We start from the raw sequence: 21,255 nt of genomic DNA, 5'->3' as shown, positions 1-21,255 counted from the left end.
CATACGGGTGAGCGGGCAACAGTACAAGATATCGCTGTTTGCAGATGACGTCATACTGTCCCTAACTAACCCCTCGGTCTCTCTGCCGGCGGCCCATTCGGCACTCCTGGAATTTAGCAAAATCTTTTTTTATAAAATCAATACTTCCAAATCCCTTATTTTAGGAATGAACATCAGTCCACCACTAACAAAATACCTTAAACATACCTTCCCATAGGTATGGGCTAACACCTCAATTAAATACTTAGGCGTGAACCTTACATACCCCACTGATAAATTATATAAAGAGAACTATGCTCCCCTAATTTCATCTCTACAACAAGATATTAGTAAGCTACAGAAATTTTATCTGTCCTGGTCAGGCTGGATTGCGGCATACAAAATGTTCATTTTACCCAAACTAACCTACCTTTTCAGAGCCCTACCAATCCCCCTTCCGCATTCCTTCCTCACTACCCTACAGAAACAGTTGCTGAATTTTGTGTGGGATGGGAAAAAAATCTAGGTGTTCCCCAAACATGCAACATAGACATAAATCAACGGGGGGCATGGGCATTCCAGTATTGCGAGATTACTACACAGCATTTCTTCTAGATCAACTGAGATATTGGTTTCTAGACTTAGATGTCAAACCGTGGTGTACATTGGAAAGGTCCTGGATGAGGGATTCCCCTCCCTTGGCTCTGCTTATGGCAGCTTGCGTTACTAAAAGGAACAACATCCCCAAACATCCTATTATCCAAGCTTCAATCGAAGCATGGAAAGAAATAATATCTGAAGGGAACGAATTCTACCCATCGCAAAAAATACCAATACCTTTAGGCATAGCTAAATGGAATATACCTAATATTAACTTATCTCAATGGGCACTGCATGAAGTGGTAAACTGGACAGATATAACTGCGGAGGGCAAAATACTCTCATTTAGTAAGATACAGGAGAAGTTTCATCTTCCCAGCTCGGAATTTCTAACATATACACAGTTAGCCTCTTATTTTCAGACATTTCAAGTAGTAAGGTTGCCAGTCACTGAAAAAATATGGCTTCATTTACGATCCAACTCAACCAAACCTAAAGGTGTCTCAGTGATATACCAATCCTTGCACTCTAAAGACGCCTTCTCCAAACCCACGCAATTATTAAATTGGGAAAAGGAAATAGGTCAGGAATTCACTGACCTCCAGTGGACAACGGCTATTAAACATATGGGCATGTATTCCAAGTGCTCGAATTATGACGATTTAATGCGGAAAATATGGCTAAGATGGTATTACACACCATACCTTACTGCTAAGTTTGCTGATGGCGCCTCAAACGTTTGCTGGAGAGGATGTGGGAATGTGGGGACATTGCTACATATGCTATGGGCCTGCCCAATTGTACATCCCTTTTGGGCAGCGGTATTTGATTTGATTTCAAGGATTACTATGCAAAGATCCCCACTCCGGAAAGAACAGGCCATTTTGGGTTTAAATTTAAACGACTTCCAACCAAAGTTTCGTTCAGTGATCATGCATACGTTCTTAGCGGCTAGATCACTGATCATGAGTAACTGGAAAACACCAGAACCCCCATCCATTATCAATGTCAAAGCTAAACTTAACTCCGTAATGACCTATGAGCAAATCTTGGCATATAGGGATGGCAATATACAAAAATTTGATAGGAATTGGCTCCCATGGAAACTGTATTGCAATAGAGTCTAAGGCTTATACATACTCTCAAATCAGAGTTTAAACAATTAAACAGGATGACTGTTTTATATATGACCTATAAGATTGTTTTCTTTCTTATGTTCTTGAAAGTGACTTTTTACTCGTTTATTACCAATGGATATGATTGTCATTATTTCCAGACCGTTATTGATTGGAGGTGATATGCATATGCTCATTGTAATCATATTTCAATTGTTCATTTTAAGATGATTTCCTACTATATGTACCACCACTGTTTTTTCTCAATAAAAAGATTTATTAAAAAAAAAAAAAAAAAAAACATGAAAAGCTCAAGTTAGCCCTCCCAAAGAAAAGACCAAAACCGGTAACAAGGAACTATCAGGACGTAACACGTCTCGTAGATTCACTCTACCAGCTTCTTTTCAAACATGGAAAGCTCGAGTTTGCCTCCCCAAAGGAAAGACCAGCGAAGAGGTCAACAGCAATAATGGCGTCAACGAGCCTGGGGTCATCAATCATTTTCACACCTCTCTCCACGTTATTGAAGTATCCCAACAAAAGCAAGTTATTCTTAACATGTCTAGGGAGAGATCAGAAAGGAGCATGCAAAAGACCTACAGTACCACAGTTGTACTTCTGAGACTCAACACTTGTCTTATTACCTTCTCCCAGTTCCAGCAATGTCTCCTCTCTACCTCCTCCAGACTCGCCCAGGAATTTACTGCCTTTATATTTTTTTTCACTTCCTGTTTTTTTTGTTGGATATCACTTCCTGTGTTTTGTTGGGTATCACTTCCTGTCCAAATATGACATCACTTCCTGTCCATATATGGCATCACTTCCTGTCCATATATGGCATCACTTCCTGTCTGTGTGTTCCATTAACAATAACCGAGCTCCCAACCACGACACAACCTGCCTGGAGTTTGCATGTTCTCCCTGTGCCTGCGTGGGTTTCCTCCCACAGTCCAAAGACATGCAGGTAGGTTAATAGGCTTCCATGCAAAATTGGCCCTAGTATAAAAAAAAAAAAAAAAAAAAAAAATAACCGAGCTCACCGCCTTGTGGAGATTTCTAAAACTGCAGCCTATTTTTTAAATACAATTACAGCTTCTTTTTTTTTGGTACATTACTTTTTTTTTTTGTATATTCTACACCTGAGTTGAAACCAAACAAAAAAGAAAAAATATAATGAAAAAAATTTGATTGTGTTTTTTTTTTTTTAACTCATAAATCGTTATGAGTGTTCAGTTGGCGGCTGAAATCCAAACATAGCGGCAGCCCCTATTAAAATCTATGAGGGCTGGACCGAAGGTTCATCGCATTTTCCAGAAGTTCACGGACCGCGAGTTACCATGCTCCCCCCGCATTCTTCTTCTTGAACCACCACAAGATCCCAAGTAAGATATATGGGAGGTCCATCCTACCTCTCCTACTCACAGCAGCGAAGAGCTGCATCCCACTGTTCTGGAAGCAGACGCAGCTGCCGACGGTGGCCGTTTGAAAATATTTTCTTCTACCTTTTCATGTGACAACACTGAGGCTACACTGCAGAGTGCATGAGCATCATGGGAAATGTAGTCCCAAAACATCTGGGGTGCCAAGGTTCGCCATCACTGGCCTAGGCTATAAGAAGATTGCCCAGACCCTGAAACTGAGCTGCAGCAAGGTGGCCAAGACCATACAGCAGTTTAACAGGACAGGTTCCACTCAGAACAGGCCTCGCCATGGTCCACCAAAGAGGTTGAGGTCACGTGCTCAGCGTCATACCCAGAGGTTGTCTTTGGGAAACAGACATCAATGCTGCCAGCATTGCTGCAGAGGTTGTAGGGGTGGGGGGGTCAGCCTGTCAGTGCTCAGACCATACACCACACACTGCATCAAATTGGTCTGCATGGCTGTCGTCCCAGAAGGAAGCCTCTTCTAAAGATGAAGCACAAGAAAGTCTGCAAACAGTTTGCTGAAGACAATTAGACTAAGGACATGGATTACTGGAACCGTGTCTTGTGGTCTGATGAGACCAAGATAAACGTATTTGGTGTCAGATAGTGACAAGCGTGTGTGGGGGCAACCAGGTGAGGAGGACAAAGGCAAGTGTGTCTTGTCTACAGTCAAGCATGGTGGTGGGAGTGTCATGGTCTGGGGCTGCATGAGTGCTGCCGGCACTGGGGGGCTACAGATCATTGAGGGGACCATGAATGCCAACATGTACTGTGACATACTGAAGCAGAGCATGATCCCCTCCCTTCAGAGACTGGGCTGCAGGGCAGTATTCCAACATGATAATCACCACAAACACACCTCCAAGCTGTGGGAAAAGGTGATGGACTGGCCAAGCATGTCTCCAGACCTAAACCCTATTGTTTAAGAGGACTCTAGTGGCAACCTGTGAAGCTCTGGTGACCTCCATGTCCAAGAGGGTTAAGGCAGTGCTGGAAAATAATGGTGGCCACACAAAACTTTGGGCCAAATTTGGACATTTTCACTTAGGGGTGTACTCACTTTTGTTGCCAGCGGTTAAGACATTAATGGCTGTGTGTTGAGTTATTTTGAGAGGACGGCAAATTTACACTGTTATACAAGCTGTACACTCACTACTTTACATTGTAGATAAGTATATATATATATATATATATATATATATATATATATATATATATATATATATATATATATATATATATACACATACACTATATTGTCAAAAGTATTGGGACACCTACCTTTACACACACAGGAGCTTTAATGGCATCCCAGTCTTAGTCTGTAGGGTTCAATATTGAGTTGGTCCACCCTTTGCAGCTATAACAGCTTCAACTCTTCTGGGAAGGCCGTCCACAAGGTTTAGGAGTGTGTTTATGGGAATGTTTGACCATTCTTGCAGAAGAGCATTTGTGAGGTAAGGCATTGATGTTGGATGAGAAGGCCTGGCTCGCAGTCTCCACTCTAATTCATCCCAAAGGTGTTCTATTGGGTTGAGGTCAGGACTCTGTGCAGGCCAGTCAAGTTCCTCCACCCCAAACTCACTCGCAAGGTGTTTACGGACCTTACTTTGTGCTCTGGTCAGCAGTCATGTTTGAACAGAAAGGGGCCATCCCCAAACTGTTCCCACAACGTGGGGAGCATGAAATTGTCCAAAATGTATTGGTATGCTGAAGCCTTAATAGTCCCCTTCACTGGAACTAAAGGGCCAAACCCAACCCCTGAAAAACAACCCCCACACCATAATCCCCCCTCCACCAAATGATTTGGACTAGTGCACAAAGCAAGATCCATAAAGCCACGGATGAAGCGGGTTTGGGGTGGAGGAACTTGACTGGCCTGCACAGAGTCCTGACCTCAACCCGATAGAAGACCTTTTGCATGAATTAGAGAGGAGACTGCGAGCCAGTCCTTCTCGTCCAACATCAGTGCCTGACGTCATAAATGTGTTTCTGGAAGAATGGTCAAATATTCCCATAGACGCACTCCTAAACATTGTGGACGGCCTCCCCAGAAGAGTTGAAGCTGTTATAGCTGAAAAGGGAGGGCCAACTCAATATTGAACTCTACAGACTAAGCCAGGGATGGCATTAAGGTTCATGAGCGTGTAAAGGCAGGTGTCCCAATACTTCTGAATATATATATTATATATATATATATATTATATTATATATATATTATATTATATATATTATATATATTATATTATATATATATATATATATATGTATATTATATTATATTATATATATATATATATATATATTACAGTTATATATCTGTCTGTCTATTGTTTAATGGGAAACTGGTTTCCCAAAACAGTTATGTTTGTTCAAGGCATGCTTTGTGATATGCAGGGTGAGGACTGATTTACACAAGTGGTTGGGGGCAGAAAAACTACGCAATTGAGATGTTTTCTTTTACCACCCAGTACATGCTACATGCATTTCATCAAGTATATTGAACCAAAAACGCACCGTGTTGCATTTAAAAAAGTCCCTGACCATGGTTTTCAAAAACGCAGCGGCTGAAAAACGCATAGATATGAGTGTGTACCGTAAGGAAACCATGTTAAATGGACTATAGTACGTTTCTGCAAAATGCACTAAAAAATTGCATTGATGTGAACGCAGCCTTGTAAGGTGTGGGAGGAGGAGCGTCAGGGTCTTTTACAAACTCTGAAAGCCGTAAGACAATTAATAAAAATAAAATTGCAAAAAATGGCCTGACCAGCGAAGGACAAAGCCGCATGCACACCTGTGCGTTTCCTAAACACGCAATAAAACACACAGAAAAGGCACACTTTTGCGGTGCCACCCAACCCAAACGCAGTTAGCGAACGCCACAAAACCCTCTACAAACGTGCGATGTTCTGCGAAACAAAGAAGGTTATGGAGCTACCTTGGGACATTTGCCTCGCGTTAACGTCCGTCACACATAGAGTATCCCATTCACTTGAAATGTGCTTTTTCAGAAATGACATGCTCAATTGTTAACGACAAACGCGGTTAGCAGACGGGACAAAATGCGCGCTGCTAAAAAAAAAAAAAAAATAAAAAAGAAAAGCGCGCGAGGCTCCATGACCAAAAAAGGTTCTGGAGCTACTTTGGAATGTTTCTGGCACGTGTAGGGCATCCTATTCACTTGTACGTTTTGCCGTGCGCTTGCGGTGCCATTAATTGTCAATGACAAACCGAAATGCGGGATAGCAGACGCAACAAAAACGTGAAAAAATGCGCGCAGCAAAAAAAAAAAAAAACGCACGTTGCTCCACGGCCAAAAAATAAATAAAATAAAGGGTCTGGAGCTGCTTTGGGTGGTTTGTGTCACGCATATAGGGCATTCCCATTCACTTGAACCGGCTGCCCTATGCACGTCAATGCGCAAAAAGAAACGCAAGCGAGAAAGGCGCGTTCCTGCTACGCCCAGCTGCAAATGGGGTCGAAAAAAGGGAAGCGCAGGGCCTGACAACAAAATGGGTTAAAGGGAGATTGACCTCATTTCTTCACCAGGCTTCGTTGGAGCCCATGGTGACCCCAATCTGCTTTCTGGGTGACAAATATTTCCCATCCATCGTAGCCATTTTAGACAAGATATGGTCTATATAGTGTATATATACTGTAAATATATATATATATATAGATAATTTTTAGGCCCGATCCCTACAGGAACCCGACACACACAACAACAACAGTCACCTAGTATCCTGGTTGCCCTCTTCTTCTCCTCGGTGGTCAGACGGTAAGATGGAGGCACCGTGGTACAGGGCGTTGTCCTCTGCTGATGGCTGCTTGGAGGATCTAATGGCCGACCAGATGTTTTCTTTACCACTTTATAGTCCTTTGTAAAGAGCAGAGCCTGGCACTTAACTTTATAGCCTTCCCAGAATCCTCCTGACTGCTCAGGGTAAGTTTACGTATTTTTTTATTACAGAGATAAGGATGAAGTCATGTGACCCTCTCAGAGTCCTCCTTACCTCCTCCTGAGCTATGCAGAACGCTCCTCTCTGTAGACGGATAATAAAATGAGAATCATCTGGACTGTACTGGGATGAATAACGTTCCTCCAGGGTTCCGACATCTCAGACTGCTTCTTGCATTATATTACAGGTCTTGTTAATCTCTCTTTAACCCTTTCCCTGTCAATGGTCAAAGGCCTACGGAGGAACAGAATGAGAACCACTTCCAGCTGGCCAGGTTAATAGGCCTTACATCAGCTGCATTATCTCTTCTACTCTAAGCAACGGCGTGAAGTTCCCTCAGATTCTAACAAAACATTTGGGTCTGGATTTTACGTAAGAACTCCATGGGGGAAAAAAAAAAAAAAGGACGGTGTCCTCTCTCAAAATCCATACCCAACTCTTATCTGAGCATGTAGCCTGGTAGGCCAGCATAGGAGAGGACAAGTATGTGCTCCCCCTTTCTGAACCATACCAAGCCACATGCCCTCAACATGTGAGGTTTCCCTGCCAGAAGTTAATCCCATGGCAAAGCACCTTGTCTCCATGTTGACCTGACTGTTGGTTGTGGGGGTCTGCAAGTGGGGGGCTTATCAGAATCTGGAAGCTTTCTTTAACAAGGGGGGCAACTAGACACCATCCCCTATGTGAACGAGTAAGGGGTACAAAGGACCACATGCCCCCAACATGTGAGGTTTCCCTGCCAGAAGTTAATCCCATGGCAAAGCACCTTGTCTACATATTGACCTGACTGTTGGTTGTGGGGGTCTGCAAGTGGGGGGCTTATCAGAATCTGGAAGCTTTCTTTAACAAGGGGGGCACCTAGACACCATCCCCTATGTGAACGAGTAAGGGGTACAAAGGACCACATGCCCCCAACATGTGAGGTACCCTGCCAAGAAGTAGTCCCATGGCAAACTATCTTGTCCAAAATGTTAGCTGAGGACAAGAGCCTCTTCCCTACAACCCTGGCCCAGTGGTTGTGGGGGTCTGCAAGTGGGGGGGCTTATCAGAATCTGAAAGCTTTCTTTAACAAGGGGGGCACCTAGACACCATCCCCTATGTGAACGAGTAAGGGGTACAAAGGACCACATGCCCTCAACATGTGAGGTACCCTGCCAGGAAGTAGTCCCATGACAAACTATCTTGTCCAAACGTTAGCTGAGGACAAGAGCCTCTTCCTTACAACCCTGGCCCAGTGGTTGTGGGGGTCTGCAAGTGGGGGGGCTTATCAGAATCTGGAAGCTTCCTTTAACAATAAAGGGGCACCCAGACACCACCCCCCCATGTGAATGAGTAAGGGGTACAAAGGGCTACATGCCCTCAACATGTGAAGTGCCCTGCCAAGAGGTAGTTTAATGGCAAAGCACCTTGCCCAAACATTGAGGAGGACAAGGGCCTCTTCCTTACAACCCTGGTCCAATGATTGTGGAGGTCCGCAAGTGAGGGCTTATCAGAATCTGGAAGCTTCCTTTAACAATAAGGGGGCACCCAGACACCACTCCACATGTGAATGAGTAAGGGGTACAAAGGACCACATGCCCCTGAACATGTGAGGTACCCTGCCAGGAGGTAGTCCCATGGCAAAGCACCTTGTCCCTATGTTCATAAGGGCAAAGGCTTATCAGAATCTGAAAGCTTCTTTTAACAATAAGGGGGCGTCCAGATACCAACCCCCATGTGAATAAGTAAGGGGTACAGAGGGCCACATGCCATCCACATGTGTGGTGCCCTGCCAGGATGTAGTCACGTGCCCCCTACCTGGAAGAGTAGAATATATACAGTGTGTGATCAGCAAGTGGATAATATAAGCTGTTGAATTCAAATAAATGTATACAATATGTAAATAAACGGTATAAGCCCAAAAATACAACGTGCAAGTGAGGGTGTTCCACCACCACTGTAATGTCGTACATGTAATATACAAGTCATAAAATCCAGACCAGTGACTTAATTAGCAGTCTAAGGTGTTCCACTTTCACCAACATGACCAATCTTCTGAATACCGAAGGGCTGTAGAACAGGACATGAAGGAATGTTTGCAGAAAACATTGAAGGTTCCCTGAAGGGTTTTTAAATGGAGTAGATGGGCAAGACATTTGGAGAAAATGGCATCCCAGTTTCCCAGTATCCTCACATACAGTGGTGTGAAAAAGTGTTTGCCCCTTCCTCATTTCCTGTTCCTTTGCATGTTTGTCACACTTAAGTGTTTCGGAACATCAAACCAATTTAAACAATAGTCAAGGACAACACAAACACAAAATGCAATTTGTAAATGAAGGTGTTTATTATTAAAGGTGAAAAAAAATCCAAACCATCATGGCCCTGTGTGAAAAAGTGATTGCCCCCCTTGTTAAAACATACTATAAGGCTCCATGCACACTGAAGCTCAAAAAAGCTATTTCTGGACGCCAGATTGCTGGCAGAAAACGCTGGTTGAAAAACCTGCTTTTAACAGCGTTTTATACTACCGTTAATGAGCGTTAATGAGCGTTTTACAGCGTTAGCGTTAATGGGCGTTTTTTATAAAAATACACAGAGGACACTCCAAAAATCCCACAATGCATTGAAAAATAGAATGCCGAACACTAATGAACGAGCGTTAATGAGCGTTAATGAGCGTTTGTCGTTTTTTGCCGCTGAAAAACGGCACTTTGAACGCGAATTTCTGGCATTCAGAAAAAAGCCCATAAACTCCACTGCTCATTAAAGCTGAAAAACGTCCATGTGTGCATGGACACATAGGCTAACATAGAGTGGAGTTTATGGGCTTTTACAAAAAACGCCCAAACTCCAATAAACTGCAGTTTATCAGCTTCAGTGTGCATGGAGCCTAACTGTGGTTGTCCACACCTGAGTTCAATTTCTCTAGCCACACCCAGGCCTGATTATTGCCACACCTGTTCACAATCAAGGCATCACTTAAATAGGAGCTGCTTGACACAGTAAGGTCCACCAGAAGATCCTTAAAAGCTACACATCATGCCGAGACCCAAAGAAATTCAGGAACAATTGAGAAAGAAAGTAATTGAGATCTATCAGTCTGGAAAGGGTTATAAAGCCATTTCCAAAGCTTTGGGAATCCAGCGAACCACAGTGAGAGCCATTATCCACAAATGGCGAAGACATGGAACAGTGGTGAACCTTCCCAGGAGTGGCCGGCCGCCCAAAATTACCCCAAGAGCGCAGCGACGACTCATCCAAGAGGTCACAAAAGACCCCACAACAACGTCCAAGGAACTGCAGGCCTCACTTGCCTCAGTTAAGGTCAGCGTTCATGCCTCCACCATCAGGAAAAGACTGGGCAAAAATGGCCTGCATGGCAGAGTTCCAAGGAGAAAAACACTGCTGAGCAAAAAGAACATCAAAGCTCGTCTCAATTTCTCCACAACACATCTTGATGATCCCCAAGACTTTTGGGACAACATTCTGTGGACCGATGAGACAAAAGTGGAACTCTTTGGAAGGTGTGTGTCCAAGTATATCTGGCGTAGAAGGAACACTGCATTTCATAAAAAGAACATTATACCAACAGTAAAATATGGTGGTGGTAGTGTGATGGTCTGGGGCTGTTTTGCTGCTTCGGGACCTGGAAGACTTGCCGTGATAAAAGGAACTATGAATTCTGCTGTCTACCAAGAGATCCTGAAGGAGAATGTCCGACCATCTGTTCGTGTACTCAAGCTGAAACGAACTTGGGTTCTGCAGCAGGACAATGCTCCTAAACACACCAGCAAGTCCACCACCGAATGGCTGAAGAAAAACAAAATGAAGACTTTGGAGTGGCCTAGCCAAAGTCCTGACCTGAATCCTATTGAGATGTTGTGGTATGACCTTAAAAAGGCCGTTCATGCTCGAAAACCCTCTAATGTAACTGAATTAGGACAATTCTGCAAAGATGAGTGGACCAAAATTCCTCCAGGACGCTGTAAAAGCCTCATTGCATGTTATCGCAAACGCTTGGTTGCAGTTGTTGCTGCTAAGGGTGGCCCAACCAGTTATTAGGTTTAGGGGGCAATCACTTTTTCACACAGGGCCATGATGGTTTGGATTTTTTTTCACCTTTAATAATAAACACCTTCATTTACAAATTGCATTTTGTGTTTACTTGTGTTGTCCTTGACTATTGTTTAAATTGGTTTGATGTTCCGAAACACTTAAGTGTGACAAACATGCAAAGGAACAGGAAATGAGGAAGGGGGCAAACACTTTTTCACACCACTGTAACTTCTTCAGCTGGTAGTAGCACATGTACCCTCAGCTCAGAATCAGGATGAACCAGTGCAGAGCCAACCAGTTGACCCCAACCAACCCCTCTGAGGTTCAGTACCAGGCCCAAATCAAGACAACTTGTTTGTTCCAGCCCAGTTGACCCTGGAGTTTCTGACTCACCAGCTATCGGCCTTCGTAGACTCCGATTCTGCCAGTAACTTTATGGACAAGGGTCTTGGGATGTGCATCCAGATACCTCTGGCTATCCTACGGAACCCTTTTTCTATTATCACCATGGATGATCCCCCTCTGTCCTCAGGCCTGGTCACTCAACGTACCTCCCCCATCACCTTGATCATTGTGAATACATTAGCTTCTATCTGATAACATCCCCTGCTGGGGACACGGGGCTAACCAAGTGGCCCCATGGGACTTGTCACCCCCTACAACCAACCCCTCTGAGGTTCAGTACCAGGCCCAAATCAAGAAAACTTGTTTGTTCCAGCCCAGTTGACCCTGGAGTTTCTGACCCACCAGCTATCGGCCTTCGTAGACTCTGATTCTGCCAGTAACTTTATGGACAAGGGTCTTGGGATGTGCATCCAGATACCTCTGGCTATCCTACGGAACCCTTTTTCTATTATCACCATGGATGATCCCCCTCTGTCCTCAGGCCTAGTCACTCAACGTACCTCCCCCATCACCTTGATCATTGTGAATACATTAGCTTCTATCTGATAACATCCCCTGCTGGGGACACGGGGCTAACCAAGTGGCCCCATGGGACTTGTCACCCCCTACAACCAACCCCTCTGAGGTTCAGTACCAGGCCCAAATCAAGAAAACTTGTTTGTTCCAGCCCAGTTGACCCTGGACTTTCTGACCCACCAGCTATCGGCCTTCGTAGACTCAGCTCAGAATCAGGATGAACCAGTGCTGAGCCAACCAGTTGACCCCAGCGGAGAAAAGAAAACCAGGAGGATACAGGGACACTGCCTATATCGGGATGGCTAGGGCCTATTTGCTTCGAGACTCCCCAACAAACCACAAAGTCTAGAAAAAGCCAGGGCCTGCTTCGGTAGACAACTCGATACCAGGCCCAAATCATAACAAGGTGTTTGCTCCTGCCCAGTTGATCCTGGACTTTCTGACCCACCAGCTATCAGCCTTCGTAGACTCTGGTTCTGCCAGTAACTTTATGGACAAGGGTCTTGGGATGTGCATCCAGATACCTCTGGCTATCCTACAACCAACTCATCTTTTTCCTTGCTGTATTGTCTTCAATGGCTAACAGCTTTAATTGAATTAGCACAATAAAGGGTAGCAAATTTTTCTGCTGGCTTTCTCCGGTCCTGAGACTCCTTCCCCCACCCCCGCCTCAAATCCTGCTCACTGTCACTGATAAGCAGGCACAGAAACCAGCTATTGCCAGGAGATCCTCACTGCTTTGATCCTGGACAGATAAAAAAAAAACAAAAAAACAACAACAAAAGATACTAAACCACTTCTCTCTCACATGTAAAAATCTGCATTTTTTTTTTGCTAGAAAATTACTTTAGAACCCCCAAACATTATACGTATTTTCAGCAGAGACCCTAGAGAATAAAATGGTAGTCATTATAATTTATATTATATGTCACATGGTATTCGCACAGCGATTTTCAAACGCAATTTTAAAAAAAAAATATACACTTTAATGACTTTTAATGCAAATAAAAACATTATCTAACACGATTTTTTGGGGGTAAAATTTAAAAGATGATTTTACGGCGAGTAAATAGATACCACACATGTCACACTTTAAAATTGCACACGCTCGACACATGGCGCCAAACTACGGTACTTAAATATCTTCATAGGCGATGTTTTAAGATTTTTTTTTATAGGTTACCGGTTTAGTGTTACAGAGAAGGTCTAGGGCTAGAATTATTTCTCTCACTACAACGTTCGCGGCGATACCTCACATGTGTGTTTCGAACACAGTTTACATAGGCGGGTGCAAATTACGTATGCGTTCGCTTCTGAGTGCGAGCACAAGGGGACAGGGGGAGTGCTTTAAAGAAAATAAACTTTTTTTTCCTGTCCCTTCAAATTTATTTATTTGTGATCACTTTTATTCCTATCACAAGAAATGTAAACATCCCTTGTAAGACATCTGGAGGTCTACAAAACCACACATACACTATATTGCCAAAAGTATTGGGACACTTGCCTTTACACGCACACAAACTTTAATGGCATCCCAGTCTTAGTACATAGGGGGTCAATATTGAGTTGGCCCCGCCCTCTGCAGCTATAACAGCTTCAACTCTTCTGGGAAGGCCGTCCGCAAGGTTTAGGAGTGTCTATGGGAATGTTTGACCATTCTTCCAGAAGAGCATTTGTGAGGTCAGACACTGATGACCACCAGGTATGCCACCCATGGTCACCAGGGATGCCATTATGTTCCCAAAAATGATGCCAATCTGTACCCACCAGTGCCTCCTTTACAGTGATGCCCATCCATGCCACCCATAAGTACCCATCAGTGCAGCTTTTCAGTGCCCAGTGTCGCCTATCAATGCCACCCATCAGTACAACCTTCCGGTGCCCATCAGTGTCACCTCTGAGTGCCCATCAGTGCCACTTATCAGTGCCCATCCATGCTCATCATTCCCTCCTACCAGTGCCGCCTACAAGTACCCATCAGTGCAGCCTTTCGGTGCCCATCAGTGTCACCTATGAGTGCCCATCACTGCTGCCTAGAAGTCCATCTATGCTCATCGGTGCCACCTATCAGTGCAGCCTTTCAATGCCCATCCAGGCGCATCAGTGCCACCCATAAGTACCCATCAGTGCAGCCTTTCAGTGCCCAGTGTCCCTATCAGTGCCAATCAATGCCCATCAGTGCCACCTCTAAGTGTCCATCCATGCTCATCATTCCCACCTATCAGTGCCGCCTACAAGTACCCATCAGTGCAGCCTTTCGGTGCCCATCAGTGCCGCCTATCAAAGCCCATCTATGCTCATTGGTGCCACCTATCAGTGCAGCCTCTCAGTGCCCATCCAGGAGCATCAGTTCCACCTATCAATGCCCACCAGTGCAACCTATCAATGCCACCCATAAGTACCCATTAGTGCAGCCTATTGGTGACCATCAGTGTCGCCTATCAATGCCCATCAATTTTGGTTTTAATGCCCATCAGTGCCACCTATCAGTGCTGCAGATTAGCGGCCATCATTAATGCCACCTCATCGATGGCGCCTTATCAGTGAAGGAGAAAACTTACTTATTTACAAAATTTTACAGCAAAAACAAAAGAAAAACGTATTTTTTTTTTTCAAAATGTACGGCCTTTTGTTTTATTGTATTTGCAAAAAAAAAAAAAAAACCTGCAGAGGTGATCAAATAGCACCAAAATAAATCTCTATTTGTGGGGTCAACGTGATAAAAATGTCATATGGGTACAGTGTGGCACGACAACGCTCTGCCCCGTCTCCAAGTTGTCCTCCCGTGTTGTCACCCTGGTACTTGTCCAGACTTCTGTTAGAAACTACAAATAGCCATTTCCACGCACACCTTACGTAGTGCCTTGGTCCACTCTGGTTATCATCAGGAAACCCCCCCCCCTGAGAAATGCCATATAACCACCGCTCTAATGCCTGCAAGCAAGAAGTGGCTGCAAAGAGGATGCATGAGACCAGCAGCAACAAGACAGAACACAGGAGGAACATATGTTACAACAAGGACTTTATTTTTTTTTACAACTGTCATTTGTTTCTGATACACGGGCCACATAGCCAGCTACATAGGATAGAGATGAACTTTAAGTCTTCTTTAATCCTTCCTTCCGTGTTCAGTCACCATAAATCTTCTCTCTGCCTTCCTGGTCCATGCAGGACCGGGGCAAGGGGTGGGCAGGAGGGTCAGATGCCCCAGGCACTGTGGTATCATGTGAGATGGGGAGGCCCACAAGGAGATTGGGGGGGGGGGGGTTGTCGGAGGGGGCAAGAATTGTTCTAGGAGGGGAAATTTGGGAAGATGTGCTAGAAGTGGTGATTTGGGGGGATTTTAGTTGCATGGGGGAGGGAGGGTTGATTTGTGTTAGGAGGGAGGATTTTGGGAGCTTGCGCTAGAAAAGGGGATATGGCAGAGGGGAAATGGGATGTATGGTAGGAGGGGAATTTATTTTTTTGGGGTGGGAGAGGGATTGTGCTAGTAGGGATGATGGGGGGGGGGGGGCATTTTTTGCTCGGTGGGGAAGTTGGGGGGTTTGTTCTAGAATGGGGAATTGAGGGAGGTTTTATGCTTGGGGGGGGGGGATTTGGAGTGGTGTGGGGGGGGGGGGGGCTGTGCTCAGAGGGGAAATTTGAGAGGTTGATGATTTGTGCCAAGATGGGGAATTTTTCTGGGGGCATATAGAGAGAGAAGACTTGTGCTAAGGGGGAGATGGGGGGCAAAGATTTCTGTTGGAAAGCGATATTTTTAGGGGGGAGGGCGAGAATTGTTCTAGGAGAGGAAATTTCGGGAGGTGTGCTAGAAGTGGTGAGTTGGGGGGAGGGATTTGTGTTAGGAGGGAGGATTTGGGGAGTTTGTTAGAAAAGGTGATATGGCAGAGGGGAAAGGGGATGTGTGGTAGGAGAGGATTTTTTTTTTTTGGGGTGGTGGGGGGGGGAGGATTGTGATAGTAGGGATGATTTAGGGGGGGGGGTTTGTCCTAGAATGGGGGATTGAGGGAGGAGATTTTGTCTCAGGAAGGGGGGGGAATGGAGTTGATGGGGGACTGTGCTCGGAGAGGAAATTTGAGGTGTTGATTTATGCTGGGGGAGGGGGATTTGGAGTGGTGGTGGGGCTCTGTGCTCTGAGGGGAAATTTGAGGGGTTGAGTTTGGAGGAGAAATTTGACGGCTTGATGGTTTGTGCTGGGGGGGGGGGGGGATTTGGAGTGGTGGGGGGGCTGTGCTCAGAGGGGATATTTGAGGGGGTTGATAATTTGTGCTGTGAGGGGGCTCGGTTTCTGAGATATTAAACTTTCAATTTAAAGCAAGCCCCACCCACTTTGCACCCCATGTTGCTGAATTTAAAAAAACAAAAACACTACATTCATTTTGTGCTGCAAAAATAAACGTTTAAGCCGCTTTGGTTTCGGAGATATTGTGCTTTATATGTTGCCAAACCTCGCTGACTTTACACCTCGTTAAATCTTACATACAACTAGTTGTATTTGTTCCGGGTTTGTGCACATTTGGTGGATATGTTACATGATGTTTTACTTCACATGTGTAGTTTTGAACACAGGCTGTATACAGCACATGGGGACATCACTTATTGACACAACCAGGTTGCCACCTGACCACTCTATTGGGTTGTCTTGCTGGTGCTGGTATTGCAAAAAAAAAAAAAAAAGTTGTTTGTATACACACTAGGGTTGCCACCTGTCCGGGTTTCACCCGGACAGTTCGGGTTTGGAATCATGCTTCCGGGTTTCAGACTGCTTGAAACCCGGACACATTATTCAGACCAGACTATGACTTCCAGCTGCATCTGGATGAGAGGTGCTGACTGCCAAGGGGTGAGTTAGCTCACCATCCATCCCGGTCTGTGACTGAAGTCTCCCCCTTCTCTCTCCTGCCTCTGAGTGAGTTCACTGAGGTAAATCAGGGTTCTCAGAGCACCCCTTACATCAGAGGTCACAGTGTTCCCCCCTACATCAGAGTACTCCCTTAAATCAGGGTTCCCAGAGTTCTCCCTTACATCAGAGTCTGCAGAGTCCCCCCTTAAAGTGAAAGGGAACTCTGCAAATTTAGATGTAAAAGGTGAACTCTGTGGACTCTGATGTAAAGGGTGACTCTTGTTATTAACTTCATATGATTAGAAATAGAGTTTATACTATGGCACAAGGCCGCCAGGAAGCTGACACTGCACTAATCACAGGCAGTGAGACATTTCCCAATCTGCGCAGCTGCACATGGCGGGATGCCTCACTCCCTGTGATTAGCGCTGTGCAGCGGTCAGCTTCCTGGCGGGGTCGGGCACGTGGGGTTGAAAACACGCCAGAGCCCATCCTTAGTCATGATTGCTCATTTGTTGCCCCATGTATTGTCACAATTGCCCATTTGTTGCTCCATGCATTGTCACGATTGCCCATTTGTTGCTCCACATATTTGCCCATTTATTTTCAGGATTACCCATTTGTTGTCCCAGGTAATGTCAGGATTGCCCATTTGTTTCTCCATGCATTGTCATAATTAAGTATGGGCTCAGGCATGTTCGCAACCCCACATGCACGAGCCCGCCAGGAAGCTGACACTGCACTAATCACAGACCGTGAGACATTTCTCGTGCAGCTGCGGATCAGAAAATGTCTCACTACCTGTGATTAGTGCTGTGCAGCGGGCAGCTTCCGGTGAGCTTGGGCACATGGGGTTGCGAACACGCCCGAGCCCATCCTTAGTCATGACTGCCCATTTGTTGCTTCATGCATTATCATGATTGCCCATTTATTGTCATGATTACCCATTTGCTGCCCCACGTAATGTCATGATTGCCCATTTGTTGCTCCATGCATTGTCATGACTGCCCATTTATTGCAACATGTATTGTCACGATTACCCATTGGTTGCTCCATGTAATGTCATGATTGCCTATTTGTTGCTCCATGCATTGTCATGATTAAGGATGGGCTCGGGTGTGTTTGCAACCCCACATGCACGAGCGCATCAGGAAGCTGACACTGCACTAATCACAGGCAGTGAGACATTTCCCAATCTGTGCAGCTGCGGATCAGGAAATGTCTCACTGCCTGTGATTATCGCTGTGCAGTGGTCAGCTTCCTGGTGGGCTCGGGCACGTGGAGTTGCAAACATGCCTGAGCCCATCCTTTATCATGCTTGCCCATTTGTTGCCCCATGTAATGTCAGGATTGCCCACTTGTTGCCCCATGTAATGTCAGGATTGCCCACTTGTTGCTCCATGCATTGTCATGATTGCCCATTTGTTGCTCCATGTAATGTCACAATTGTACACTTGTTGCTCCATGTATTGTCACGATTGTCCACTTGTTGCTCCATGTATTGTCACGATTGCCCATTTGTTGCTCCATGTATTGTCACGATTGCCCAATTATTACTCCATCTATTGTCACGATTGCCCAATTATTGCTCCATGTATTGTCACGATTGCCCAATTATTGCTCCATGTATTGTCACGATTACCCATTTGTTGCCCCATGTAATGTCACAATTGCCCACTTGTTGCTCCATGTATTGTCATATTAGATTATCAAATCATCATCTGGGTGAGTGTATTCTCTATGTGAGTGTGGGACCATATAACTATCCTTTAATCCCTTTAACCGTCAAATCATACCCTGCAAAATTGAAGTATTTTTGTCATGCCTTTAATACTTTGCACCACACAGGGGGCACCACTTCAGCCCATCACCCCCCAGATAATATGAGGCTCAGAAGGTTACAATAGTTCCCTGGTATACTTCTTTCCCTATACTTCTAGGATCTGCTCACTTACCATGCCTGTTATGAGGGGCCCTCACTCTCCCTGTAGGCCGGTGTGAATTTCCTGGTGCCCGACAAGGCTTCCTTTCTCAGTGAAGCATTTACCGCACTCTGGACATGAATAGGGACCCTCAACTGTGTGAGTTCTCTGGTGTCTAAGAAGGTTTGCTTTCTGAGTGAAACATTTCCCGCACTCTGAACATGAATAAGGACGGCTGCCCGTGTGGATTTGCTGGTGTCTATGAAGGCTTTCTATCTGACTGAAACATTTCCCACACTCCGTACATGAATAGGGCTGTACACCCGTGTGACCTCTCTGGTGTTTATTCAGGGATACTTTCTTAGTGAAACCTTTCCCGCACTCTGAACATGTAAAGGGACGCTCGCCTGTGTGAATTCTCTGATGTCTAACAAGGCTTCCTTTCTCAGTGAAGCGTTTACAGCACTCTGCACATGAATAGGGACACTCACCAGTGTGAGTTCTCTGGTGTCGAAGAAGGTCCCCTCTCTTAACAAAACATTTCCCGCACTCTGGACACGAATGAGGACGCTCATTTGTGTGAAATTTCTGGTGTACAACAAGGCTTCCTTTCTCAGTGAAACATCTCCCGCACTCCGAACACGAATAGGGACGCTCACCTGTGTGACAAACCTGGTGTTTGAGAAGGCTTTCTTTCTGAGTGAAATGTTTCCCGCACTCTGAGCGCGAATAAGGACGTGCACCCGTGTGAGTTTTCAGGTGTTTACCAAGGCTGTATTTGAGAATGAAGCATTTTCCACACTCTGGACATGAATGGGGACGCTCACCTTTGTGAATTTTCAGGTGCACCCGAAGCCTTCTTTTCTCACTGAAACATTTCCCGCACTCTGAACACGCATAGGGACAGTCAGCCTTGTGAATTTTCTGATGCCTAAGGAAGTATCTCCTCTAAGTGAAACACTTCCCACACACTGAACACGGATACGGATGCTCCCCTGTGTGAATTCTCTGGTGCACAAGAAGTCGTCGGCTCTTAGCGAAGCATTTCCCGCACTCTGAACACGAATAAGGACGCTCACCTTCGTGACTTCTCTGGTGCGTGAGAAGGTCTTTTTTCTGACTGAAACATTTCCCGCACTCTGGACATGAATAAGGACGCTGTCCGGTGTGAATTTTCTGGTGTTTAAGAAGTTTTCCTTTCTCATTGAAACATTTCCCGCACCCTGAACATGAATAGGAATGCGTGGTCTGGTGCTCAAGAAAGTCTTCTCTCTGAGTAAAACCTTTCCCGCACTCGAAACATGAATAAGAACGCTCACCCCTGTGACTTCTCTGATGTCTAAGAAGTGCACTCTTTTTAGTGAAAGGTTTCCCGCACCCCGGACAGTTGTGAGCTCTTTCTTGGCTTAATGAAGATTCCTCGAGTTTAGATGAATCTGCTGATCTCTCCAGAGGGAGAGATCTTAGAGGAGTCTCTGGAGTCACATCACGTGATGTATCAGAGGAGTCCTGAGGATTGGAGGGATCCATTGATCTCGAGGGATTCTGAGGAATGACATTTTCTCCTGGAAAGTGTTGTGTGATGTCATCAGATTTTACATCATCATCTGGAGATGACATCAGACGTCCCTCAGAGACATTCCAGGTACAGCGTCCGCCTGTGGGGAAAAGCATATTTAAAAAATAAAAAGGTTAGGAGTATTCTGCATACCGAATATTGGCCAATCCGATGTGCCGATTAACTGCCCGCCGCCCCCCCGCCCACCGCCAAATGATGGAGGACAGTGTGGCTCTCGTTCTGGGAGGACACCATATGATGGCGTCCCAGAGGGGCCGAGGGGGGGGGGGGGGGGTGTGCAGGGCGACGAGCGCGGCTAGGACACGGAGCGACCCAGATCTCTGTAAAGAGCTGCGGCACTTTAACCATGTGATCGGCTGTGTCCAATGACAGCAGGTCACATGTAAACATGGAAGCGCCGTGTATCGGCTCCTTGCCTTAAGCGGACAGAGTGTGTGGCGAGGAGAGCCGATCAGCGGCATCTTCTTGCAGGGGAGACCTGGGCAGGTAATCAGGGCACTGATTACAGGCAAGCACCAGCAGTGCCCATAAGTGATGCCAGTCAGTGCCACCCATCAGTGTCCACCAGTGCCGCCCATCAGAGCTGCCTATCAGTGCCCATCAGAGCTGCCTATCAGTGCACACCAGTGCGGCATATTAGTGCTGCCCATCAGTGCCCACCACTTCCGCCTATCAGTGCCACCTATCTTCCCCTCCAGTGCCCACCACTGCCGCCTATCAGTGCCACCTATCATTGCCCCCCACCAGTGCTGCCTATCAGTGCCACCTATCTTCCCCTCCAGTGCCCACCACTGGCAGCTATTAGTGCCCACCAGTGTGGTATATTAGTGCCCACCACTGCCGCCTATCAGTGCCCACTAGTGCCCCCTATCAGT

General features: G+C 45.6%; 2 protein-coding genes across 4 annotated transcripts in view; both read right to left on the bottom strand.

Annotated features, from left to right (window-relative positions):
- LOC143955573 (zinc finger MYM-type protein 1-like) overlaps positions 1-21,255 on the bottom strand; it is a 78,275-nt gene that overhangs the window by 32,152 nt on the left and 24,868 nt on the right. Inside the window, exon 1 of one of the 3 annotated variants that reach the window (XM_077465652.1) lies at positions 6,857-7,078. The exons of 1 other annotated variant lie outside the window; for it this stretch is intronic. The gene's annotated coding sequence lies outside the window, so the exon portion shown is untranslated. Of the gene's footprint in view, positions 1-2,338; positions 2,428-6,856; positions 7,079-21,255 lie in introns of those variants that run through there. One more of the 3 variants, XM_077465651.1, reaches the window with a different exon arrangement.
- LOC143956108 (uncharacterized) overlaps positions 18,238-21,255 on the bottom strand; it is a 45,483-nt gene continuing 42,465 nt past the window's right edge. Inside the window, 1 exon segment of the mRNA XM_077466243.1 lies at positions 18,238-19,972. Coding sequence (XP_077322369.1) covers positions 18,856-19,972 — 1,117 coding nt within the window. The 3' untranslated portion in view covers positions 18,238-18,855.

The sequence above is a fragment of the Lithobates pipiens genome, unplaced genomic scaffold, assembly GCF_037356315.1.
Source record: "Lithobates pipiens isolate NorthernLeopardFrog02 unplaced genomic scaffold, aLitPip1_a1.2 Scaffold_35, whole genome shotgun sequence".
In the NCBI taxonomy this organism is placed as follows: Eukaryota; Metazoa; Chordata; class Amphibia; order Anura; family Ranidae; genus Lithobates; species Lithobates pipiens.
The sequence above is the reverse complement of the archived record's forward strand: the minus strand, read 5'-3'. Positions and strand labels throughout refer to the sequence as shown.